This window comes from Rousettus aegyptiacus, unplaced genomic scaffold, assembly GCF_014176215.1.
Source record: "Rousettus aegyptiacus isolate mRouAeg1 unplaced genomic scaffold, mRouAeg1.p scaffold_m13_p_12, whole genome shotgun sequence".
NCBI lineage: Eukaryota > Metazoa > Chordata > Mammalia > Chiroptera > Pteropodidae > Rousettus > Rousettus aegyptiacus.
Genome location: NW_023416287.1, coordinates 63,338,749 through 63,366,669, shown reverse-complemented (window position 1 = coordinate 63,366,669; position 27,921 = coordinate 63,338,749). Strand labels below are relative to the sequence as shown.

Sequence of the window (27,921 nt, the reverse complement as noted above, 5' to 3'; positions counted from 1 at the left end):
ATTCTCCTTCTGCTCCTCCTCCTGTCACTTTTCACTTGCCTCCTGACTCTTCTCCAAACCAAGCTGACCTGCACCAGGGGGACAGCAGGGTGACCTGCACAAGTGCCAGCTCCTGGGAATCTGCTTAGCTGCCCTGTGCAACCCAAGCTGCCTTATTATCCAGTCACCATCCCTGAGCATTGAGACCGCTTCTCATGGCTGTGGCCTCGGCTGCCCCAGGGAGCATCTTCTGTAAGCAGCTCCTTTTTTCTCTCCTGGTGAGTAACAATAAAAGGATTAAGGAATTCAAGCATGTTACTATGTGCTTCCTCCCTCCAGTTTGGGTTTGAAACAGAGTAGAGATGGGAGGGGAACGCAGAGAAGACAGACTGGGAGAACAAAAACGGATTTGAGAAAAATTCAAGGAAGAGTTAAGAGACTTGGGACCTGGGATGGCAGGTGTTTTGTTGACTTTTCAAGTGCCTACGTTCAGATAGTTAGTTTTTCAAGGGATTCCCCTGTTCGGTCTTGCTGTGGTGTTTTTCTAGGGAGCAGTGGAATGAATTCATTCCTGAGGCATTTGGCACAGAAGGTTTTGAGGCTTGCTTTTGCTACTTGTCATTAAATAAGCTGTAGTTATTCAACATGCTTAGTTGCATTGAGCTTCGAGAAGAGAAAAGGGATCCTGGGTGAAGATGTGAGTTATGCAAGACTTTCTTAATTTTATCCAGGAAGAGTTAAGAGAAGGGCAGAACTCAGTTCAAGCAAGGTGTTTAACTTGAGAAAAATAGTAAAGAAACATGTAACTTTCTTTGAAAAAAATACCATTAACTTGGCTTCCACTTAGATTTTTAATAGCTTTATAACTGCAAACTCAGGTGCTAATGTTTCTTTAGTGGGGAGAAGGGAGGGAGAAGTTGTTTTACATCTACATCTGGCCTTTCTAAGCACTGAATTTCCTTCTTCTTTTTTTTTTTTTCATTTTAGCAAAATATTTTAACTTCTAGATTTGCAGAATTTAAAGATTTTGTTTTATGGGGATAAACATTTTTTCCATGTAAATAAAACATGATGTGGGATTGATGGCTTCCTTTTAATTCTGTAACTGCCTAGGTGGGGAGTGAGAGGACAGGCTCAAAAACTTTCCTGAGTTAATATTAGGTAAAGTGTAGTGAATGCTTTCCAATGATTCACCCAGGTTTCTTTTGCTTTTGGTCTCTGCTCTGTCCAGTATCCTTTGGTTCATCTCTTACCCGTTCATTCTTGATCTCCATAATGGCCACAAAGGTATCTGACCCCAACTCCTTCCAAATCACCACGCTAATTTAACCTGAAGACTGGGGTAGTACTTCTGGAGACCTCTATTGGCTCTTCCTGCAAATACAGAACCAGTTAAGTGGGGTTCCTGAGTAGGAAGGCAATAAAATAGGTGTATTTGTGGGAACGTGAAAATATCCTATGAGAATAATGTGTTTATATGTATATATGTGCACATATACATGAACATGTATATATATGCATATGTGTATATTTGTGTATATACATATATATTTCTAATTACAAAACACTCCACATTATATATTTAGATCATTAGTAAAACTCTTAATGCTCGGAAAGTTTTTTAAAGATTTAATTTAGTTCATTCTTTGGCATTAGGAATAAAATAGTAAAAAGTCAAATAAATTAAATGTCTCATATTTTTAAAAATGGTTACTTAAATTAAACTTAATATAAATGTGATTTAAAAAAAAAAAAAAGTCCAGTCTTTGCTAGTATCAGCCTAACAAAGTTTTTGTAAAATTACAAAGTACAGTCATGCACTACATAATGTTAGGTTCACCAGTGGGACTACATATACAATGTCGGTCCCACAAGATTATAATGGAACTGGTATAATGGAACTGAAAAATTCCTGTCACTTAGTGACATTGTACCTAACGTCGTATCCTAACTTCGTAGTGCAACACATTACTCATGTATTTGTAGTGATGTTGGTGTTTCCAGTCATAAAAGTATAGCAGTACAATTACAATTGTAGGCCATACCATCTAGGTTTGTATAAGTGCGCTTTATGATGTTCACACAACAAGCAAATCGCCTAACGATGCATTTCCCAGAATGTATCCCAATTGTTAAGCAGATCATGGATATTTAAATAGGCTAATAAAATATATCCAATAGACTTGAGATGGAAAACAAGTGTATATTTACAATATGGTTAATATGGTTAATAGTCTTTCCTTCTCCAAAATAATGGCTCCCATAAATCTGGAAATATATTCCCAGAGAAAAATTGATCATATAGCTGACCTATTTCAGGGAAATCTAACTCTGCTCTAGTTTATATTTAAATAATAAAAAGTATTTATTTCAATAAACAGAAGAGGAAGTAAATTAAAAAAAACTGCCAGAAAAAGAAGCAAAATAGTTTTGAACTTAAAGACACTTAAACTGATAGCTTATCTTTTATTTTTTAGGTGGTCTCTGTCTTCTTTCCTTGAACTACATAGCTTTTTAAAAAAATAACTGTGTCTTGATTTTTAATTAAAAATCTTAACTCTATGGAAGGCTACTCTTTATCTTTTGAAATTATTTCTTTTTAGACTAATTTTATGAATGAGATTATTGAGACTTTGAAGTTTATGCCAAGCCAGTCGAAGGAATGATTTGAAATCAGTGAATATTTGTAGATGTTGTTCTTTAAGTGGCTAAAAAAAATCCTCAAATTTTTCTAAACTTAATAAACTATATCCTCAAATTGCTTGGGTCTGTAAAAAATGATGATTTGTATACATTATAATATATAATGTGTGATTATTATATTCTAGAGTTAAGTACTTTATGCTAAAAATTCAGAATGACATTTATGAATGAGCTTAGAGATAAAGTGAAATAAAATCAATAATTTATAACAAATTTTCTTAAAATGATACAATACGATTTAGGTTCTGGTTTTCTTATTGATACTAAATGACGTGGTGCCTTTAAGGCTACTTTCTTTGCTGTTTCCTTTTAAAATAAATGTGAAAAATATACAAGGATTAGAAGAATATGTTGCTGAAATAGACAATATTTTTATCAATAAGACAAAACTGTGAAGAAAATTTGTAATCGAATATAATTCCTGATTTTTTCCTTTCTTTTGAGGTTTTAATATTGTTTTGCGATGCTTGTCAGAAAATTTCTCTGCAAGTTCCTTCTCATCTTCAGGCTGAAACACTTGTAGGCAAAGGTGAGAAACAGTATTAAGTATTTCATAGTTTTAACTGCTACACTTAGCTTCAGCCAGCCTTGTAAACTTTGGGATAAAAGCCACATACTAGCTACTTGGCATTAAAATTCGACACAGAATGAAAGACGAACTACTTGGTTTTTGGTAGTGGTTAGAAACGATTAAAGTACCAAGTAAGTTGTATGCTTTTTTCTGCCAGAAAAATAGCATACATCAGAAGGCTAAATTATCTTAGTTTAGTTCAAAAAAAGGAAGATACCAACATCGAAAGCATATTTTAATTCATATTGATTAATCTGCTGCCAAAATTCCAAATCAAAGATTCTTTAATTGATTACATATAAAACAGATGTGTCAAAACTTAAATGTCTCGAAATAAACTTCGTGCTTGAAGTCGATTACAATGACCTGGTACTCAGAAATTTATGTGATCTCTTTCACAGAATAGCTTGTGAAAGAAAGTCAAATAAAATTTTAACTAGTTTACTACCACAGTCATATCTAAAGTCCAAGGATAATATTCCTTCCATTAAGATTTTTTATTGACCTTAAGTTTACATTTAGAAAAATACACTTTGAATACAGAAGTGGTATCCTTTCCAAGGTAGACATCACTTTGATCAGTGTTTTAAACTCAGCCTTTATATCTTTTCAAAACATTTCAAAGATATATAGCCTACACTCTAAAGACACACAATAAATATGCTAAATTTATTAAATATGAATCTGTAAAGAAAATATTTTGATACCCACAATATGTAGTATTATAATAGATTATTAAAACTGCAAAAAATATTATAGAATGATTATCTGCAATATTACTAAGAAATACTATATAAATATAGACCAGTTTTCTTATTTTTTGCAAGATTTAACTATCAGAGATTATTGCAAAGAAGTTCAAAATCTACTGATGTCATATAGTTATACTACATATAATATAAAACAATGAAATATATTATACACATAAAAATCCATGAGTAGAAGATAAAGTGGAAACAATAAATCCATCGACACTAAGAAAATATTTTATATCTGTTCAAAATTAACTTCTGATGAAAGTAGTGGAAACGGTATCTTCATTAATTTAATGATTTAATTTTCATGGCCCCTCAGTTTTAGAAGAGGGAGTACTCAACACATTCCAAGTGTAACTTTCTGGTTCTCATGTACTAACTTGTAGTTGTTATTCCTGTAAAACTTGTTCTATTATGTTTCATCTTACAAATTACTGTGCAATTTCTTCCCTGCAGTGAATCTGAAGGAGTGTCTCCAGTCAGCCAGCCTAATCCTGTCAAGTGATCCTGACTTTAGAATTCTAGAAGATGGCTCAATTTACACAACACATGACCTTGTTTTGTCTTCCGAAAGGAAGAGTTTCTCCATTTTTCTTTCAGACAGTCAGAGGCAAGAAGAGAAAGAGATAAAAATTGTACTGGAAGCAAGAGGAAAGAAGGTATATTAGGCAAAGACTTAACCATATTAATCTGCTTATGAAAGTCCTTCATTTCACAGATTTCCTTTCATGTTAAAATTATTGTTCTTTAATGCTCACTTGTTTGTCTATTCTACTGATAATTAACACGTGTAAAAACTAGACTATTTTAAGGAGTGGTAGAGCTATTTATGAAATGGTATGAAAATAAATAACTCTGTAGTCCCCAGCAAAGTCAGACTGTCAACGGTTTCAGATAGTGTTTTGAGGTGTGGCAATAAGAACAACCAACCTGAAGAACAAGACAGAGGTGAGTCTAAAGCAGTGAAAATTGATTCAAGCTGCCACTCCACCCTGAGTGGCTCTCTCCTAAGTGACTAAAGGTGTGAGTCTCTCTTTAAAGAGAAGAGATTGTCTAAAGCTTACTGCCATCTTCTCTTCAGAAAATGGAGTAATGGCCAGTCCAAAGGATTGGTTTAAATATTCTGACGCTAGACTCACTTTCTTGCAGTGAGTGGTGGTGATCAAGGGGTGGGAAGGTGTTACTGGCATTCATACAAATCTTATTTTAAGCTACCTCTGCACAATGAATTTGGTCTTATAAAATCATTTATTAATAAGTGATTCAATTTATGAGATTTCCCCAGCTAAATTCTCTTTGATTTCAAGAGTTCTTCTTCATCAAATTTGGAATGTGCTTAAGGCTTTCGAAACATTATTTTATGTCCAAATTGTAAAAGTCTCCATATCACAAAATGAAACACTTGAACAAACACTGACCTGTATCATTATATAGGTATACAAATACTTTAAAATGCAGTGTTTTAACAAATTCTGGTTGTACTACTCCTAATGGAATAAAACTGATTCTTAAATATTTGTTAATGGATTATCTATTCTAGGGGGTTTATACTTATTAAGACAGCATCTTTTATCAGTGCCATATAAAGTTCTTGTTGGTTAACTGATTCAATCAGGAAGAAGGTGAAACTGGTTCTTACTCGTGTGTGTGTATCTTATTAACAAAACAATAAAAACCAGAAATAGTTTTGGGGTTATCCATGATATTGTTATGTACACCCTTTACTTATTTTCTTCATATTAATGTATATGTTAAAATTACAGTTCCTAGAATGATAAGCAATGCTATATTTCTTCCTCTTTCATAAAATGCAGCATCCTAAGAAGAGACATACCAAAGACTCAGTCCTCAAACGCAGTAAGAGACGATGGGCTCCTATTCCATGTTCACTGATGGAGAACTCATTAGGTCCATTTCCACAACATGTTCAGCAGGTACATTTCATCTTGTTTGATTTTATATATTAGAGGGTTGTTAAATATTCCACTTGAATTGCACAGTATTTGGAATCAGGGCTTTATTGGTATTAATAAGGATCACCTATTCACCAGGAATAGGGGCCTGTAGAAGTGAGTCAGTGTATTTTATCACTTTCCTTCAGAAGTCGTATTTAGCATTTAGAAAAAAGTTTTATATTTTAAGTTTTTGATGCTTTTAGGTCTATACTCAGATTTTCCTAAATATTCTACTGGACTTTAGCATTCATGTAAAAAGAATATGCTTACAGATTTTGCATAACTCAACTGTCCATTTAGCACTTATTCTCACCAAAAAGAGGCCAATGTCTCTGTTTACCAAAATGGTAGTGTCACTGCCATATAGCTGTAGTATAAACATAGGCCAGCTTTGAAATTATATAATTATTGAAGAATTAATTGTGGGAGAAAAGTTGTATTATTTCTACTTTTTTAAATCACAACGTTTTTTATTACAAATAATCAAAATCACAGTTACTATAATTTATATAGGAATAAAAACTAGTAAATAGAAATTATAAAGGTATATTCAACTCCAAGAATTGTCCATAAATATGCAGATAATGCAAAAAAGAATTTGGGATCAAATAAGTGACAGAATTTGTGGCATTGCACATTCAGAATATGAATAAGAATTTGAAAAATATGAAATATGGTGGGTGGATAAACAGAGGAAAGAAAAAATAGGTGAGTAGGAAAGAAAGCAAGTGATACAAAAATAAACCCTTAGAAGATATTAGGTTGAAGTTATTTTTTATCATAAATTATCACTTATTGTTGTAGGTTCAATCTGATACTGCACAGAACTATACCATTTTTTACTCCATAAGTGGACCAGGAGTGGACAAAGAGCCCCTCAATTTGTTTTTCATAAATAGAGACACTGGGGATATCTTTTGTACACGAAGCATAGATCGTGAGCAATATGACCAGTTTCCGGTAAGATTATTGGATTACTTTTTCAGAATTATATTTCTTATTACTGGTTTAATGTTTTAAGCTTTGATTGTTCATATATTATTGGAATCAATTATTTGATTTAATATTTTAAGTATTGTTAATGTGTAATATAAATTTCAAAATTTATTGATGCCACTGATGAAGAAAAACAATGGATATCATAAAGGAAGAAAAGTAGGGGAGAACAATAGAAGATACAATGATAGACTTTTAAAAGACAGGTTTTGACCTGTAGAATCTGGGACAACAGTGAATTTTATTGAATTCAAAATTCCCCATAATAACATGGTTTAATTATTCTCAACCCTGCCCGTACATTATAAATGACATGAGAACTTTTTAAAAAATACTGATGCTCTGGCCTCTCCCCAGAAATTCTGGTTTAAATATTCTGAGATGGGGCTCAGTCAATTGAAAATTTGAAGTCACCTGAAGTGACCCTAAATGTATCCTAAGGTTGAGATCTGCTTTTCTAGCCTCCTGCCTAGCATAGTTCTTTTCTTTTTTTCCCTCTGACTGTCCTTCAGCAACAACAATCTTGAGTATCATTTTCTTTCCTTAGTAATACAGGATAAGTTTATCAGTTCACCTTATTCTATCTAATCTTATCCTACCCCAAATTCTAACTTCTGAAAATTAAATCATGTGGTTTTTTTTTTTTTTTTTTCTGTTTCAACTTCACATGTCTCCTTAGAATTCTGATATAAAGAGAAATTCACAGTGAATTTGGGGATGATGGAGAATGAAAGTGTTTAAGCAGTTGGTATCTTGAATAATAAGGTTGTAGTAAAGATATTTTTTTGCTAAAGGAGCACATAAAAGGGAAATTTATCACATACTTTGGCAGTTCAGAAAGTAAAATCTTAGCAGGCATTCGAAAGAAGAGTAGGAATTGGTGACCACACAAAGCCAGTCATGAAGAAAGCTAAGAGATGAAGGCAGCGGAGAGGAGGTAGTTAAGTGTTATAGACACAGAGGCATTAGCAATAGAAAGACCCATTTGTTTAAAAGGTAGCAACAAAAACAGCAACAAAGCCTGGATGAAGTGTTGTTTGAAGCTAAGCAAGAGTGTGAAACAAGAGGCTAGAGTGGTAAGAAAAGAATATACTAAGAAGGACCTTATAATTCATGCTAAGGACCCTATCCTTTAGGTATGTTAGAGCAAACATTTTGATCTTTCTGTCAAGAAGCCAAATAAATAATTGGTAAGTGCACACAAACAAATATATGTGTGTGTATGTATATATATACACACATATATACGTATATACATATATACACATATATTTATATGCACACACATCTATCTATCTACATATACATACACACATATGTATGTAAATATATAAGTTCTCTGCTGCTTTTGCAACTTCTTCACAAGAAGAAACAATCTAAAACTAGCAGTTACTCTTGTGGAGAAATAAAAAGCTGTCTACTCTCTATTATGTTCTGATGTATACTTTATTTCTTCTTGTGAGGATAACATCCTGTTTATGGATTTTGAAGGCTTCAGCTGCTTTTCATCAATCTCTCCTGACTTTTTATCAGGATCGTTGCTAGAGGGAACAGGGAGAAATTAGTTTAGAATTAAAATAAATTACTTTGCTATTTTTTTGACATCTTTTAAAGAACAAAGGAATAACGTAGTTTGGAATTTGTGCTCAAAATTGGGCTTTTAAATAATATTCAGAATTACTCTTATTTCTCTAGTTTCCATTGACATAGTTAAGAAACACCACTTGCAAATCAGCAACATTCTTAAAGGAAAGTATAACAACCAGATGTATACATGAAGCAAGCTGTAAAATCACTTGCGGTAATGTAAAAGTTAAAATTAAGAAATAATGTCTTTGTTTTTCTCTCAAATCAAGTTCACTATTTTATATTGAAAAGCTTATTTTTCTGGAAATTAGTAGATCTTCAATACCTGCTACTTTTCTTTTTGGTCTTGGACCAGTCACAACCTCAAGAATCTATTTTCTTCTCTGTTTTATGGGCTACTAATAGTTGTCTTACTACCTCAGAGCTATCGTGATCATTAAATGTTGGCAAAATCACTATACGAACTATAAAGCTCTTAAAAATATCCTAATGATAAATCAAATAAAGCACATGGTCCAGAATTTTGTTCTCAAAGCTGAGGATTTTGATTAGATTTCTCAATTCGTGACTTTTATATAATCTATATAAAATGTTAAGTATTAATAAATTGTTATTATTTGAAGTAATTGATTTCATTAATTATTGGGGAAAGTAGCCATGGTTCAAAGTCAGTACATATCATTACTGCGCTCCTGTTTTCTCTCTTGCCCCATGTTGCATTGTTTAATTTTGGCTTGTAAAGATATTTCTAGGTTAGTCACACCATTTTTGCAGTTGGAGGAATTCATCTTAAGCCACGCAACTCATTTAATCTTTTAGGGATTTATATGAGGCCATTGTTTTCCAAATTTTTTAAAGAAGAAATGTATAAAAAGAATTTTTTTCAATAATTCCAACTTATTCTATGAAAGAAAGCAGCTACGAATACTTTCTCTCTCTCTCTCTCTCTCTCTCTCTCTCTCTCTCTCTCTCTTTGGTTTAAATATTAAAGTATAGTTGGCATACAATATTATATTAGTTTTAGATGTAACCCCTCCTCTTTGATTTTGAGGAGAATCTGTATCTTCTATAAGTTCACAGGGAAAAATTGGTTCAGTCTGGTCCCTTCTTACCTATCCAATGAGAACCTTACTATCTTATAACCTATGTCTCTTTTTCCAGACACACAAGTCTATCCATTGTCTTCAGATGTGTTGCTAATCATATGATAAACCTAGTCAACCTTGATGTCGCTGCTCTCCCCCTTTCTCTGCCCAGATACTGGATGCCCCTCTCTACAAGGCCAAATTCAAGCCCCAATTCCTATTGTCAACTTTTTACATATTCCCAAAGATGAGAGAAATTTGAGAAATAAGAGCAAATTATAATGTGAAAGGGCTGAAAGAGATGAGATTCTTCAAGCTACAGAAGAATTTAAGGGGAAATAATATCACAATAATACACACATGAAATTTAAACAATACTCTTTTAATTTAGTTAAAATATGACTAATTCTAAAATATATTATTTATACTTATAACAATTTTAAGTATTTTTTATTGCTTTTAATATAAAATAATAACTAGATTGTTAAACTTTTAAGGTTTTTAAAAACTGTTGCCTTAATAACTAAAATATTTTATAATTAGTTTCTCTATTATATGAACATAAGTGGATTCTCCTAGGGAGCTAAGCTATGCTTTAAAGTTTAGTTACATTTTCAGTTTAAATTATCCTCTTTACAACGAACATTTCAATTTTGATTTATTTTGGAGATACTCAGCTGATTTACAGCAAAACATAAAAACAGTACCTGAAATAGTACTGGAAACAAAACTACCACATCTATATCAGTGGAATGTGAAATAATATTTACTTGTTAAAGATCAGGAAATATTATTTCAAACTACAGGTAATTATATGATGGGAAGCAGATGTTTATCTCCACTGAAGAGAAATACTAGAAAAACATAATATAAATTATAGCAGAATGAGCTTAAGTTAGATATGAAAATATTTTAATGCCAATGTGATGAGATAGGAAAATTCATTAAAAGTGATTCCACAGAATGTTTATGACATTTTTTATAATGGGTAAACGTAAGGAGTCATTTGTCTTCCTAAAAGGAAAAGGATAGAAGTTAATGCAAAAGGCTAATATAAGGCTCTGTGTTAAATACTTAAGACCCATAAATATCTACAAGACTCAGGCTTCATCTTTGAGAATAATTGTAATCCAACAGAGACATAAAACAGTTTCATAATTTCCTCCAGCCAAAACTCTACTGGCAGCAGTTTAAAGAAAGAAAAATTCACATCAGATATGGGGGGAGAGGAAGGGATTGTAAGGAAGGTTGAATCACGTGACATGTGGATGTGATAGTAGCGATGGCAGTGGTGATGGTGGCGGTGACAAAGAGGTGATAATACACTTCTGTATTATGTTCCTGAGTTCAGAATTTATTGAGGAATAAGATACAGAGAGCAGACTGAGGGAAATCAAAGTATAAGTTCTAATATTCAAAAAATCCTCCTGGAGGTTGTTTGGTGAAAGTGAATAAGGGAACAGAGAGAACATGGCTGGTTATTTCAAAGCTTCCCATCCTAGAGATTGGAGTGGAAATCACTTCCTTTCCATGTTAGCATGTGAAGCTAAAATGTTGCCTTTTAACATAATAGTGAGGGTTTTGTGGTTACTTTGGTCAATGACATGTCACTGAAGAGTGTGATTAAGTGACACTATAATTAAAGTTGTGCTTTATAGATACGAATCTGATTCCTGAGTTCTATGTAGATTGAAGAGGGTCAGTTAGGGCAATTACAGGAAAGTCGGTAGGCCAGCATGTTGGCAGGACACAACAGGAAAGTTAGTGGGATACACTTGGAATCCCAGAAGGATGATGGCATTGGGAATAGGAAAGAGAAGAATAATGACAGAAACATAGAAATGCCATAATTGCTAGAATTTGGCAACTGACTAAAAAGGCTAATGAAAGAGAGGGAGGAATTAGATGTCTGGAATTTTAATTCTGGTTTGTTTTAGAAGACAGTTATAGTAGGTAGTTGGTTGTGAAACACTGAGTTCATACAGTTTACTTTGGGTAAGTTTAGTTGCTCCTGTCAGTGAAAAGAATCTGTTCATCTCAACAACCATTCATTGAACACTTACTATGCATAAACTACATAAGAAGAGTACAGCACTAATTTGATAATGTTTAAAGGGAAAGGGCATTAAATCCTGGCATTTGGGGTCAAGTATATCATTTCGAGATGAAATTTGGAATATGTATATGATTTTATTAGCATTTTTATTACATAAGAAATGAATGTTTCTGATAGAAAAATGAGAAAATGCAGGTAAATAGAGAAAAAAAAACAGAATTGAATTGTTACATATCAAGTACAAATAAATAGAATTCTATTTTTTATAAACTTAAAAAAATACTTATTAGCATAACTGGAGTACGTCTCTATTCATTCTCACAGGAGAGCAGTGTGCAGTTAACTTGGGGGATGGAGCAGCCTCATTTGGCTGGAGTGCGTAGTAGTTGGGAGAATAGTGAGACGCTCAAAGAGAACTGAAGCCGTATGGCAAACATAGACGGTGCTGGTGCGTTGTCTCTGTTACATAAGTTCTTAGTGACGTACAGTGCTGTGAATGTTTTTTTTAAAACATTATATCTTTCCCCAACTTCTAGGTTTAATTTTGTGCATAATTTGTTATTTAAGAATAAGCTGTTGGTGTTTGTCTACCTTTCAGCTATATGCCTATGCAACAACCGCAGATGGTTATGCACCAGAGTACCCACTCCCCTTATTATTCAAAGTTGAAGATGATAATGATAATGCCCCATATTTTGAAAACAAAGTGACTATCTTCACTGTGCCTGAAAATTGCCGATCCGGTAAGTGCACATTTTAGGAAAACACTACATTTTGCTTTAATTAAATTTCTCATTAATGTTTTAAATGCGATCATATTAAACATGTTTAAATGCTTGACTTTCAAGAATATTCTACATAAAACTTTGGAGTCTTTAAGATTATATACTCTTCATTCTTCCCTGCACATATAAAGGCAGATAATTGATACATAAATTTTCTAACTTTGTTAGATTATTCCACAATGAATATGAATGTGTGACAGACAAATGCTGTTTATGTTTTCTAATTTGACTATGCACATATGTATCACAGATGTATTTATAGAACAATGAATAATTGGAATCTTTATAAAGTCTCAATACATTTTCAAAGACTCAGAAATATAGCACTGTATGGAAATGCTGATTTATAACAACATTGCTTTACTGGGCATATTTTCCTAGTATAAAATAATTTAAACTAGTTTGACGCTATAGGCAGCCAAGATTGTGATCTTGGCATAATCAGGAGCATAACAAGAATAGTTTATAAAAAATGATCTTCAAGAAATGTTGTTAGTTCTTTTATTTCCTCCATTCTGTTGCCATTATGTATGTGTTTAATATTGCTCTCCCACAATAAGTGGTTTGCTGGCCAGTGATACTCAGACTGGTGCATAATATTTGTGTCTAATGTATATTAATAATTACTTGCATATATTAATAATTCACCATATTTGTTCAAATATAAAAGCATAAAATCTTTGCCATCATATGAAAAGATGTGCTATGGTATTGAATTAGGCCATAAAGGAAACAAAATATATAGAGAAGGTCACATCCAAAAATGGCCCATGATCTGAGGTAGTGGATTGAGGGGAAGAATTTGAGAACCACTGCTACCAAGGGTGAATGTTCCATATATGTAGAATACAAATCATGTTATTCACAGTACCTACTTAATTGAACTCTAAGTTAGGGGAGCTTAGAGTTTGGAAGAGCATTCAGATACTCCTCTATTTATCTGTAAAATTAATCTACTTGTGGTTCTGGGGAGAATATACTACAGCAATGTCTTGATTTAATTTTTATTTGTAATTCAATTAATTACATAGCTATTTTAGATGTTGACAATATCACATTTATTTAAACAGGCACTTCAGTGGGAAAAGTGTCTGCCATAGACCTTGACGAACCTGACACGCTACATACTCGTCTGAAATATAAAATCTTACAGCAAATCCCAGATCACCCAAAGCATTTCTCCATCCATCCAGACACAGGTGTCATCACCACAACTTCATCTTTACTGGATAGAGAAGTATGAATTGATTAATTGATTTTCCAGTTACTAAGTGTATTTAAACTGATTACAAACTCTCAGAGAAGTTGCAGTAAGGCCTCTTGTAGCTGTCTCTTCAAGCATGCTTCTATATAGGCTGCGGTTAGAACTTTTCTGAACACTTTGTCCATGCAGAAATTTTGGAGAAGGTACAAGGTATTAGGTGACGTCTCACTTGAGATCATTGATTTGATTTGATGTATAAATGCTAAAATAGAAAAAAATAGCTTGAAGTTTTGAAATGTTATATTAGACACATAAGCTTTCCATTGTCCTGACTGATCAATCTCTTGTTCTATTTTTTTTATTTATGCTGGCTTTTTTGTTGTTGTTTTGAAAAAAAAAAGTTCATCAAATTCCTTTCTCTTTTGTTTCCCAGAAATGTGATACCTACCAGTTAATTATGGAAGTACGAGACATGGGGGGCCAACATTTTGGTTTATTTAATACAGGAACAATTACTATTTCTCTCGAAGATGAAAATGACAATGCACCATATTTTACAGAAACTTCTGTGAGTATATCTTTGTATTTATTTATCTAAATTTATTTACTTTTTCAAAAAACAAATATGTAATTTGATAGCTCTATGAGATTACACATTTTAGTTTTAACAGCTACCACTTACAAATAACATAGGCAGAAAAATACTATTTCTGTAAAAATAATTGGAGTTCCGGTTATTTCTGGATGCCAGGAAAATAACTACTCTCTTAGCCATTTAAAAACATCTTATCCCTTGGAGCTGCTCATGAATTCAGTGTTTTCTCAAATGGCAAGCTTTAAATCAGATTCTTTGGGTTTTAATTCCTTTTATAGGATAAAGGAAAAAAGACCCTCTCCCTGGCATCTATACACTTTAACATCTTAAAATGAAAAAAGACTAGTTTTGTATTCTTTGCTCTGCTGGGAAGTCAGTAGTACAGGTTGACCCACCACTATTTATGTGCAGTCTCTTCCTGTATCATGGATGAATAAACTTTCCCTTAAGAAGTACACAATACAAGAAATATACGTAGGCTAAAAATTCTAGAAAATGATTCTTCTTTCTTGACCTTTTAATAAGTAATCTTCATTTTTTTCATTAACCTATACCAGACTGCAAATCAAAGAAGGGAAAATCTGTAGCGATAGACACATTCATACATTTTTTTTTACATTAATCATTACAACTTGTAAGGATATGTTTTATTCCATATTTCATATGAGAAAATGGAAGTTCAGGTAAGTAACTTGGTCATGATCTCATACATATAAACCACGTAAGAATTAAAACTGGGATTAGAATCAACCTCTGTCTTGCTCCAATAGCTATCAGGCTGTTATTCTTCTATGAATTCATCTGACATTTCTAGAAGATTCTGATTTACTACTTTTTTAGTCTTTGAATATCATATGCTTCCATAACCTTATTTATTTTTTTGAGGTGGGGGAACTATAATTTAATACTCAAAAGAAGAAATAACATTTTTTCTTAAAAATGTTTGTCCAGTAAATCAAAAGTAAATTTTTTAAAAAATGGGCTTAATAACAAGTCATCCAGTAATAGTAAGAAGTCAATAGGTTATAATTATTTATAAATATTGAAGGCCTAATAAATTAATATAAAGCATTAGTTGCTTGCTATGTCTTAAAAAAGAGTGGTAGACTGTAAATACTACAGATTCAGAGTAGAGACAAATCTGTGGTCTTGAATGAATACGAGTAACCTCAGAGAAGTTGGAAAATTAAGACATAAGTTAATCTTTAAAGAGTGAGTAAGATTTGAAAAAGTAGTTTAACAAGGCAATAAGCTATGCATTACATTTGTAAATTCTTCCCAGTATATGATTACACATTTCTATATCACCTTTCTTTGACTTTAAATATAAGATTTAGAGGAGAAAATCATGTTATTAAAGCTACAAATTTATAATGACAAGAGGCAATTTTTTTTAGTATTCTACAGAAGTAGAAGAAAACAGAATTGATGTTGAGATTTTACGAATGGCAATACATGACCAGGATCTGCCAAACACTCCACACTCAAAGGCTGTGTACACGATCCTACAGGGGAATGAAAACGGAAATTTCAAAATTAGCACAGACCCAAATACAAATGAAGCAGTCTTGTGTGTTGTAAAGGTAAACAACAAAAATATCAAGCAATACTTCAAAAAGTTCTAACTTAAATTAATTGATATATAGGAATGTATATATATGTGTGTATGTGTGTATATGTGTATCTATATCTATATCTATCTATATCATCTATATATCTATATAAATTTCTGTATGTATGTGACTAGAGAATTATAATGCAATGCTGAAATGATTACGTTGGTTTACATAACTGTATTCTTTATTAATTATTATTATTATTATTTTACCCTCCTTTTCTCTCTTAGAGAAAAGGCGTGTCAGGTACAAAATTCATTGTTTTATAGAAGAGGCAAGCCAAGACAGAGAACTATTGAATTAGTCATCAAATATTAGCCTTAGAAGCATTCTTTGACATCCACTTGTCCAAATACCTTATTTTATAGAATACAAGGCAGAGAGAAATGGAAGGATTTGAAATTAAACCTCTTGGTTTCTTCATTCTCTTCATGTCTATATTCTACTTTCACCTCTTTATTGTGTATTTTATAAGACAATTTCTGAAATATACAGCAGCTATTCTCACTAATCCCCTTATATTTGAGGTAGCCAGTGCTTTAGGATTTCTAAAAACCAATTACAATTACTGGTACCTACAATGATTATTTTAAATAAAACCAGTTCTTTTCTAAGTCTTTCTGCTCAGAGCCCTCAATAACCTGTTATATATCTTCCCTTATTAATTTCTTAAAGACAATGTATTTTCTTAGAAGCTTTATGCACAAATTATGCTTTCTTCATAATATTTTTAGAAAATATCTTTTAATTATTAAAATTTCTTCTTCTTTTCTCCTTCTCTTTCTCTTCCACTGCCCCCCCCCCCCCAAACTTCCTCCTCTTTCATCCTTCTCTGTTTTTTTCTGGCTTCTAGGTTTCTTTTTCTTGATTTCTTTTTTATTATCTTGATAGATTTCAGTCTTTAATTCTTTAACTATTGTTTCAGATTCTTTCTAATTATTCAGTTTTAGACTGAGCATTTTGATTAGGAATGAAGCAAAACCCAGATATAATGTGCTTTGAAAGACGCTGCTAGACAATATCATTATATCGACTCAAATACTCAAATTGTTTCATTTGTAGCCAAATCTCATATGTTAGTAGTCTATCAGATTGTTTTATACACTTAGCTTGGAGGAACTGCTGTTTTAGTTATCACTGTTAGCCTATTTGATAAGTAATGAAATAATGAGCAATAGTAATCTATTTGAATTTAGTCAAACACTTATTCTGTATTTATATTAATATTTAAACTTGCAACAACAAAAAAAATGAAGGCAAGAGCTTCCCAAAGCAAAGTGAGAAGAAAACTCAATTGAATCTGAAAAACAACAATTTTGCATTTGGTAGTGTTAGTTATTATAGGAACCTAATTATTAGACTTTAACTGCATTAGCACCTGCTTTTGGTAACATTTTATACACAAAAATAATATTCCCTTTTGTGCTTAAACAGAATCTTAATTACTAGACCTTTATATATAGTGTCATATATTGACTAATTAAATTATGTTTATTTAACAGCCATTGAACTATGAAGTCCATCCCCAAATTGTTTTGAAAATTGGTGTAGTCAACGAAGCACAATTCGCCAAAGCACCAAACTCACAAAATCCTACTATGTGCACTACAACTGTCACTGTGAAAATTAAGGATCATGATGAAGGCCCTGAATGCCAGCCACCAGTAAAAGTTATTCAGAGTAAAGATGGCCTCCCCGCTGGCAAAGAACTCCTTGGATACAAAGCACTGGATCCAGAAACACGCAGTGGTGAAGGCTTAAGGTAATGTAGTTTTCAAAAAAATTCCTTATTTTTAATTGTGATGTAAATTGATTTCAAATTTAGGAAAGTTCTGTGTATTTTTCAAAATGACAAATTTTTAGATTATGCCCACATTTGATTTGAACATTTACATTTGATTTCTAAAAATTAGGTATAAGAAGATAGGAGATGAAGATAACTGGTTTGAAATTAATGAACACACTGGTGACTTGAAAACTGTAAAAGTACTAGATAGAGAATCAAAATTTGTAAAAGACAACCAATACAATGTCTCTGTGGTTGCAACCGATGCAGGTGAGTGCAATTTCCTATGAGATATAAATACAGGACATAATTTTAAGGAAATCTTGGGGTGAAATTTGTTTATTTCCAAAACAAAATTCATGCAAAAATGTTTGCATTATGATTGCTCAATTTTTTGGACACCACCCAATTTAGACCCCAGTGCATCAGCAAATCAATGAGAGAAGGTGATGAATGGCCGAATTTCAAGTTTCAAGGTTCATGTTATTTGATATTTGCCTTGGATGTAGTGGCATCCTGTAGATATTTTATTTTCTGGAGTAGAGATTTGGATTACTATGATTTGAAAGTGCTGTAAGGGTTCAACCCACTTAAAGCAATTGGGTTTGAAGTGGGTTTGTTCTGAGCTTCTCTTAATGGGAAACAAAATGTTTATCTTATTTCTTAAAGAAATAATCAAACAATGACTCTAAAACCTATCCTGTGAAGAAATGTTTATCAAATGTTGTAAACTAGTGCTCTCAAGAGTCCTTGTTAACATACTCTCCTAGCAGTAAACCATTTTGAGCATGTATCACTGTAGTGTAAGCCCTAACCATGGGCTTTTCTTTCTGTAATGCAGCTGCCTGACTTAGGTTTGCTTGCTGAGGCATCCACTTCAAAGATGGCAGTCTCGAATAAATACATGACCAGCCACACAACTAGAGAAAGAGCCAGGCTGCTTCCCCTATCTTTTGTTTACTCTCTTCTTATGCTTTAAATTCTGGTTCTTATGTTTTAAATTCACCAATAAAGAGTGAACCTGAGAAACTCTAGACTCCCCTGCCCTCCACCCCCGGCCCACAAGAGAGCTTTCCTTCTCTCAGCCCCCACCCAACACCCAACCTGGTGACTTTGCTGTGTGGCCTCTGGTGTGCCATCTAATTTCCAGGACTCTTAACTTTTCTTTTTTTCAAAGTTTCCTGAGGGTCTCTTGTAATCATAATGAGAACTACAAGGGCTAGTCTAGCCACGACATTGGTTATCGATAGCTGGCACACATACTTTTAATGCAGTTCTTTCAATGTAGGTCAAAAAAAAGAAAATACTAGAGAATCAGAAAAACATTAACAGAAAAGTATAATTAATACTGCTACCGCTCTATAATCCTGAGTGATTTGCTGCTTCTATATAAGTAAAAGTGAAATACGAATGGTTCAAAACCCCTGACAAGCAAGGATTTATGTATACTCATTTATTCTACAAATGTTGACTATCTATTAAGTTCCAAGGTACTAGGCAAGTTACCATGGAAACTAGAATTCATACATCAGGGTCAAAATCTCACATGACATCAATTAAAGAATTATTATATTCTTATAAGAGGTTCTATATGGTATGAAACTTATGCCATAAAAGACTGTATGACTATCATAAGAGGTAGAAATCAGTTAAGAGTTGCCCAGATTAAAGGATAAGAGGAGATTTCACAGGAATGCAGAAGCTTGGCGATAGGAAAATGAAATACTATTTGGAGAGAAGGAAATATGGAGAATAGAAATAAAAGAAATTAGCTTTTAGTGCTATAAGACAATGTCTATAAGCACAGTAATAATAATACAAATAAAATGCCAAATCTAAAAGGTAGGAATTTATGTCCTAGATTCACAGAAAACCTGAGTTTGCTCAAAAAGAAGTAAAGATGAGGATGTTATAAATTTTAATGGAAGACCATATGGTGACATGAAAGATTTTTGTTTATTTGCATTTTAATCCATTAATCCATTAATATATACTTCCAAGGAACAAATATACAAATAATTTTTTATATTTCCATGAACGTTTAGTTTTGATGCTCATAAACATGTCAGGATGATGACCCAGATGTTTTTCTAGCTTTTTTAGAATCTAGTTTATTTCCTAGTCTTTCCTGTGTCGATTATCTCTGTCAATCAGGCTGGTTTCCCTGCTGTCACTCTAAAAAACACTGTTTTATACACCCTCTGCCTAAAATAACACTGCCCCCCTTCTATTCGAAATTCAGGTCCCTTTCTTTCTTCAAATGAATGGCAATGACAACTTCTGTGATTGTTTCCACTAATGTGTGTTCAGCGATTCTCTTAATACCTTTTAAGCCCTCCTTCCCTAGGAATAATACATTAATTATCACAGGTGACGTGTCTTCTTTATAAAAGGATGTTTCATTGTTTCTCATGTGTGTTCTGTTCCTCTAATTTAAAAGATTATGAGCTCAATTCTTATAAAGACCCTCTTTCTTTGCTAAACCATCCTTTTACCAAGTATCTTGTAGAGATTTTGACATGTTTGCTTAATTCGGGTACTGATATTTTTCATTATTCTGCTGTGAGTCCCATGAATTTCCAGGTCTAGGTTATGAATTTCACTACCAAGAGCTTTGCGATTCCAGGCGAATAATTGATACTTGGAACAATTAGTTTTAATATAAAAAATTGAGTTCAAAAGTTTATAAAATGTTTTGTTATATTTGCATGTAAAAATAATTTTCTTAAGGTAATAAATATTTAAAGGTTGTCATGCAGAAGAGACAAATATTTTGTGTGTGCAGTCCAAAAAGGACATGAATAAATTGTTGGAAATGATTAGGAGGCATAGTGCAGCTTGATAAGAAAGAACTTAAAAACTTTATAACATTTAAAAAGCTCTGTGCATGGAGTGGGCTAATTGATAATGCAAAGAACTTCTGATTCCTGAAAACATTTAAGTGGTAATGGGAGACCATTGCTCTTCAGAGTTCCTATTGTTGACATACTGTAAATTTAGATTTTAGTTAACCCAGGATGTACTTTTCAGCCCTGAGATTGTGATATTCTTTACTCACTGATGCTTGGCATTTACTTGTATGATTAATTTAAAGCAAGGTATAAAGATAGACAAACATACCCACTCAATCACCTTTTCACAATCTTCAATTATTATCAGTACTTTTTTTTTTGAGCTCTATTTCCCAGAAGTAGGCTGAAAACTTTCCAACAATCTTTTGAGGTTTTAGAAGGCTTCTATGACTTTATTTCACCTCCAGTTTTGAACACTATCTATTTTAACTATTTTTAAAAAGAAAGTCATAACACACATGTTGACTCACATTGTAATGCTTATAAACTGCATTGTTTTTTACTTTAAAAAGTTTCTTTTTGCATTACTCACTTCTTTGTTTATTGATTTTCAAGTTGTAACTTGTATTTGGATTTATTAACAAATTTCTGGTAGTCTCAAAATGTTTATATGCTAATGTAGATTTCTTCTTACAAGAGCTAGATCTCTCTTTTATTTCTAGATATTGTAAACCTTGTTCAAATAGAATAGTTTTTAAATAGATATATAGAGTAGTTACTTTTCGTAAACAATTAACATAAAAGCCACTTTTAACAAATTAATTTTGCAGTTATTCAACAGAAAAATTTTACTTAGAATTAGTTTGAAGTGTTACTTCCAACTAAAAATTTTTAAAAAATAGATTTTATTTGCATTTGATTTATAGTAGTATTTATGATAAATTTAACATAAATGCTCCAAAATTCAGACCAGCATTTAAAGCAAAAAAAAAATTAGAAATTTTGTCAAATTTTTTTTGGTTATTTCAAGTTTGAATGTTTATCATTTATTGTAGTTTATTATCTTATCACAAATAGAAAAATTTGAACATGTTTTCTGAACTTCATGATCTCTTAAAAATGAATGGGTACTATTTTAATTAAAAATACTTATTGAGACTTACATGTGAAGGATTAGGCTAATACTAGTGGCCATCTAGAGAAGAATAAAAGTCCCTATTCTCAAGAACACATTAGTAAATTTAGGTTGGGGTACAAACTTGTTTATAGTTTATTAATTAAGTTTTTTTTATAAGGTATAAAAATAGTAAGTACATTTTGTTCAATGTTTTGGTATTAAGTTGTAAGTTAGACAAGAAGTACTAGGCATTTTACTGGGCTCTCAAGATAAATATGACTTAGCTCTTAAGATGAATAGTTCACAGTTCAGCGGGAGGCAACGATGAGCCAAGTGTTCTGAGAAATCAAAAGAGAATGTGGCTACCATTGTCCATAGAAATCACAGCAAGTTTCATGAGAAAGTGATATTTGAGTAGATTCCTGAAGGATAATAAGGTTTTGTAAGGCAAAGAGGAAGAGCAAATTATTCCCAGCAGTGCCAACAGGATGTACCAAAGCAGACATGCGAAGGAGCACACCTAGAAAGTTTGATGACAAGTTTTACAAAATTTTGGCAAAATTGCATATTAGGAAAATGATTAGGAGAGGAGGTTGAGGAAGTGATTGATGATCAAATGTAAAGTTTTTGTATTTTGAACATGAATACAGAAAAATGTAAGAAATCAATTTTAATTTCAACTGGTGATTCCATTAGTTACAATCTTTTACTTTTTAATTTTAAAAAGCTGTCACAATTTTATACTTGTGAACCAGAAAATGTGATCCAGAAAATATGAAATTCAAGTTGTCAGCTAGTTGACAGCAAGTGTTACCAGTGTATCAGAGATGGTTGAAAGTAATTTTTTAAGTGAAGATACGTCTTATTTTAATTTTTTTTTTTTTTTTTTTTTTTTTTTTTTAGGTGGCAGATCTTGCACTGGAACATTAGTTGTTTTTCTGGAAGATGACAATGATCACCCACCACAAATTGAAAAAGAAGTGACGATTTGTCAGCATACTCAAGATTTTGCTCTTCTCAATCCTGTGGATCCCGATGGACCTGAGAATGGGCCACCTTTTCAATTTGCTTTGGATAATTCTGCCAGTCGACGTTTTACTCTAGAAACAAAGGATGGTGTGTAATTATGCTAACTCTTCTAATCAATAGGAACTTAAAATGGCTAATCATCTTCACTTTCACCTAACTTCATGACAATAAATAAATATTCATTTTAGAAATTATTTTATTGATCCTCAGAAAGAATAATGCCTTGCTTTCTTTAAAAAAAACAATGAATAATGTATTTATGTTAAGTTCAGACATTTGTTCTGAACATATTTTATGAAAATGTAAATTCATTTTAATGTAATATTTGAATAACATGTTAAGCATAGATTAATCTAAAATAAGAGTAAAGCAATGCCAATTAGTTTTCCTGCTTTTTTTTAAAGAATTCAAAATTACTTTTAAGAAAAAAAAAATGAACCACTAGAACTTTTCTTCTAAGCTTAATTCTGTGCCTCTTAGCCCCCTTCCTCACCCTAAGAATACCACGTCAGAATAATATAGTCGCTGGAAAGTCATATCAACATATATTCTCTGTCTTTTTTCCCCTGTAGGTAAAACTGCTGTTCTTCGTGTACGGCAACCTCTTGATTTTGACTATTATAATGTGCCTATTGAAATAAAAGATAGACGTGGTTTTGCTGCAAAACACATGTTGTCAGTGAGAGTATGTGACTGTGTAACTCCATCTGACTGTAAAATGCATGCGAAGTCACGTGACAGTGAGGTTAAGCTATCAAATGTAATACTTGGAAGATGGGCTATTCTTGCCATGGTGTTGGGGTCTGCATTGTTGTTATGTAAGTATAATTATCTAGAATGGGTTAGCTAAAGTTTTATTGAATATATTAAAAAATACCTGACAGTTCTTTGTATCATTTATGGCCTTTGATAAATGTGCCCTTTAAACAATCTTCTATGTACTATATGACTTAGGGTTCTGAGTGATAGAAGAAGAAATGTGTTAGTAAGAGCGAATTTAATTTAAAGTGATTTTTCACAGATGTAGCCTTATTTCTTTCACTAATTAGCTATGAAACAGTGAGTAAATCATTTCTTACTTCTGAGCTCTTTTTCTCATATGGAAAATGAGAAGGTTGGAAAAATTAATGTTAAGATTTCCTCCCATACAAAATATTGTAGTCTTCAATCAGACAAATTTTTGTAGTGAATGCATAAAAAGAATTAGTGGAAAGAGTATTTCCAAAATTTTCTTAGATATTTATGCTCCATGATCATAATGAAGTGATGTAGTATACATCTTAAGAATGAGTGGAAAATGGTCATATAGTGAACCACTGAGAAAAAGCAATGCACACAGAGAATGCTAAGATTTTGCATTCTGCCAAATGTCTTTTTCAGAGATACAAAAGTGATGGAAATCATGACCCATGCTTTCCTGACTCCTTCCCTCTCTCCCTTCTCCCTCCCTTTCTACCTGCTTCCCTCCTTTTCTCCCTCTCTTCTTACCTTCCTTCCTCCTTTCTTTTTTTAACAATCTATTCAACTACACACAACCTATTTGCATTTATAAACTCTTCCCATAGTCTTCACTATGTCCTAATTTATTGATTCAACTTTTAGGTTATGGATATTCCTCTTAGCACTATATTAGTGATGTGTATTTTCAAAACCAGTCACTGATTTCATGTAATTGCCTTTTTTGTTTGTATTTATGCCTAATGCTCTTTTTTTTTTGGTTCTAAGTCCTTTGAGTGAGTTCTGCATGGATTTTAAACATCAATAACACTAGGTTAAATTTCAATGGAATGAAGTTTCCATGTTAGTGTGGATGAAATAAGAGAAACATTTAAGTTAATTCTGGACCTGGGAAGAGACTATTAATAAACTATGCTCACTTCATTCTCTTTACTTTTTTTGATTTATTTCTTATTTAGCCTAATAACATAATCTCACTAAGACAGAGATGGTCTATATTCTAATACATTTGTTAATAGTCTGTTTTGAATTTTATAGCTGAAAGATATCTCAATTTATGAATGAGTTTTTTAAAGTTCTGCAGAAGAAATTTTTAAACAATCATATGATTCAAGTGATTTAATATATACCAGCATAAAAACATACTATTCACTTAAGTATTTTTATTTTTTAGGTATTCTGTTTACATGTTTCTGTGTTACTACTAAGAAAGCAGTAAAGAAATGTTTACCAGATGATGTAGCCCAGCAAAATTTAATTGTATCAAATACTGAAGGACCTGGAGAAGAAGTAATGGTAAATCATATTTCATGTTCCTTTGAATTGTTACATAATAATAGCAATAATAATAATAATAATAAAAGTAATGTTTAATGAGCACTTATTATGCCAAGCAGAACTCCAAGTCTCCAGTATGTGTTAATTTATTTAAACTTCATAATTCTATTGTATTAATTTCTTAGGGCTGCCACAATTAAGTACCACAAGCTGAGTGACTTAAACAGTAGGAATTTATCATCTCGTAGTACTGAAGGTCAGAAATTACAGATCGAGGTGTTGGCAGGGCCATGCTGTTCTCTCTGAAGGTGCTAGGGAAGAGTCTGTCCCAAGCCTCTCTCCTAGCATCTGGTAGTTCCTTGGCTTATGGCAGCATAAATCAAATCTTCAAATGGCATTCTTGTGTGTTTATCTGAGTCAAAATTTCTCTTTTTGGATTAGGGACTCACCCTAATTGAATATGACCTCAACTTAATTTAACTAATTACATCCATAATGATCCTAGCTTCAAATAAAATTACATTCTAAGGGTTAGGACCTCAACATATGAATTTTGGAGAGACACAATTCAACCCATAACACCTAAGGTATGGATACTATTATTATTTTGATTTTATGTATGAGGAACTGAGAGACATAGCAGATAAGTGATAGGCTTATGGTGGGAAAGACATGAAATCTAATTGTTAGTTTTAATTTGATTCATTCATTTTATTACTCTAATTTTATTTTTAGGAAGCAAATATTAGACTCCCGACACAGACATCCAACATCTGTGACACAAGCATGTCTGTTGGTACTCTTGGTGGCCAAGGAATCAAAACACAGCAAAGCTTTGAGATGGTCAAAGGAGGCTACACTTTGGATTCCAGCAAGGGAAATGGACATCAGACCTTGGAATCTTTCAAGGGAGCAGGACAGGGAGGAACAGATACCAGCAGATACGCGTACACCGACTGGCACAGCTTCACCCAGCCTCGGCTTGGCGAAGTAAGTGCCAATGTCTTGGGGTTCATATTATGTGAAAGTTAAACACTATTAACAAATAAAGATTTCCAAAGTGTTTTACTCCTTATATATCTGGAATTCATCACTGTTTTAATGTTGAATTATCATAGATAAGGCTGTCAGTTCCAAATCCAAAGAGAAAAACGATCTTTTAAAGTTCATTTTTTAAAATAAGATTTACAAGACTTTATCTAAGGGTGGCATATGTAGAAATGTTTAGGAGATAAAAAGGCTGATAGCTTCTTCCCTAAAAAACAAAATCAGCTGGAGTAAAATATTTGTTATAGAGTCATGCACAGATCATAAATTATAAACATTTTTTTAGTGTGTTGAATCCTCCATGTGGTTTTAAAGTCCTGGCTATCAATATCAATGAGATAGACTGACATGCTTTTAGTTTAGGTTTTAGTTTCTTGTTTTATGTTCAGATTAATCAACATAGGTTAATATTAGCCAGTTTAATATATTATATTATATATTAAATAGCCAATTTTGGTTTCCCCCACATATATGAAGAAGCAACAGAGACCTATTTCAACTGTACAAATCTTATGTTCGAATAGGAAACAGTAATTTAGTTGTATGATATATGTGTAGCTTTAATTTTCATAAATGTGTTCGCAGGGAGCATTTATATATTTGCTATATTTTAAAAATGACTATAATACAGACCAATTATGTGCATTTTTTATATGTAGGAATCCATTAGAGGACACACTCTGATTAAAAATTAAACAGTAAAAGGTAAATCAAAGACATTATTTTTATGCTAATATGTTTAGGTGTTTTTAAAAAAATAATAAAATGTGCTGTTTTTTAATACAGAAGGTGTATCTGTGTGGACAAGACGAGGAGCATAAACATTCCGAAGACAACGTTCGTTCGTACAACTATGAAGGAAAAGGGTCCATGGCTGGCTCTGTAGGCTGCTGCAGTGATCGGCAGGAAGAAGAAGGGCTTGAGTTTCTAGATCATCTGGAACCCAAATTTAGGACGCTAGCAAAAACATGTGTAAAGCAATAAGTATGGCTTTTTAACAGAGAAACATCTACGAATGCATATATAAGAGTTTATTGAATGTAAAATGAAAGCAGCATCTGCTAATGTGTTTGTTTATTGGAGGTAAACTTCAAGTCATATAGAATAGGACACTATAAATATAAAGCTTCCTGAAAGCTCCTTGCCTGATATAACTTCCCTGTGCTCTAAAAATAACAGTTTCAATTGTTCATTTCCTTTTATATGCATGTATATATTGCCCTTTTCGGGACTGTGCTATGTGCTTTCTTGTACCTTCTATTTGGAAATTTATGTTACTTCATATGCTATGGAAGAGTATGTGGGAAAGCTGGGTACTGTGGAAGCCAATAAAAAATGAATTTTTATTTTAGATGAAAATAAAACACTTTCTTCAAAATGTTGGGGAGAATTATGCTTTTAGAAATATTGTCTAAATATTCCAGAGAACTGCTTCTTCTACCTAAGTGACTATGTATTGAAGAATTTTTAAGTATTCTTTGGTGCATGATACATAATAGGTCATTTCTCACTATACTTTGCAGGTGCTCCTAGCACTGTTTACTTTCAGGAGGCTCAGTCTTTGGATCTCTGCCCATGTGAATGTATTCTCAGATCCTACAGCTTCTAGGAATATCAGAAAGACACAGACCAAAACAACCTCACAGCAATTTCAGCCACAGAGATTGTATAAGGATGACATGAGAGGATTTCCATGAAAGAATTGCAACCTTGATGCCCGTGGTTTGCTTAGGCTCACAAATACGTTTTATTTGCTCATCATGATGTACTATTACCTTTTTAAAACATAAATACCTTCTTAAGAACTCTCTCTCTAGTTTGACACAGGCATTAGGCATATAACCCTGACCCACAATGCTTAGCCCTTTGAAAATACTGAATGACCATCCATATGGGAACTTAATATTCTGTTGACATTAGTAATTACTAATAAAAAATGGAAAATCAGAAATAAAGAGTATCTGGCATGTATATGTCAAAAATTGAAATCTATAAAAGGAACACTTAACCGGACATTTGTTGAATGAT

At 32.5% G+C, this 27,921-nt stretch overlaps 1 protein-coding gene across 1 annotated transcript; it reads left to right on the top strand.

Annotated features, from left to right (window-relative positions):
• The first annotated feature begins 136 nt into the window (after window positions 1-136).
• On the top strand, window positions 137-26,877 carry DSC1 (desmocollin 1). The gene is made up of 16 exons (XM_016131200.2): window positions 137-257; window positions 3,127-3,211; window positions 4,465-4,667; window positions 5,823-5,942; window positions 6,768-6,923; window positions 12,286-12,430; window positions 13,543-13,709; window positions 14,110-14,244; window positions 15,669-15,854; window positions 17,390-17,649; window positions 17,801-17,943; window positions 22,486-22,698; window positions 23,184-23,429; window positions 24,743-24,864; window positions 25,582-25,836; window positions 26,680-26,877. The coding sequence occupies exons 1-16, from the start codon at window positions 195-197 to the stop codon at window positions 26,875-26,877; spliced, it is 2,697 nt and encodes an 898-aa protein (XP_015986686.2). The 5' UTR covers window positions 137-194.
• Window positions 26,878-27,921: the final 1,044 nt, after the last annotated feature.

What these genes read in the sequence shown, in the direction of transcription:
- DSC1 (XM_016131200.2), top strand. Translation starts at nt 195, where the DNA reads ATGGCTGTGGCCTCGGCTGCCCCAGGGAGCATCTTCTGTAAGCAGCTC. An exon ending in CGCAGTGGTGAAGGCTTAAG is followed by an intron (nt 17,650 to 17,800) that starts GTAATGTAGTTT and finishes TCTAAAAATTAG; the next exon opens with GTATAAGAAGATAGGAGATG. An exon ending in GGGGTCTGCATTGTTGTTAT is followed by an intron (nt 23,430 to 24,742) that starts GTAAGTATAATT and finishes TTTATTTTTTAG; the next exon opens with GTATTCTGTTTACATGTTTC.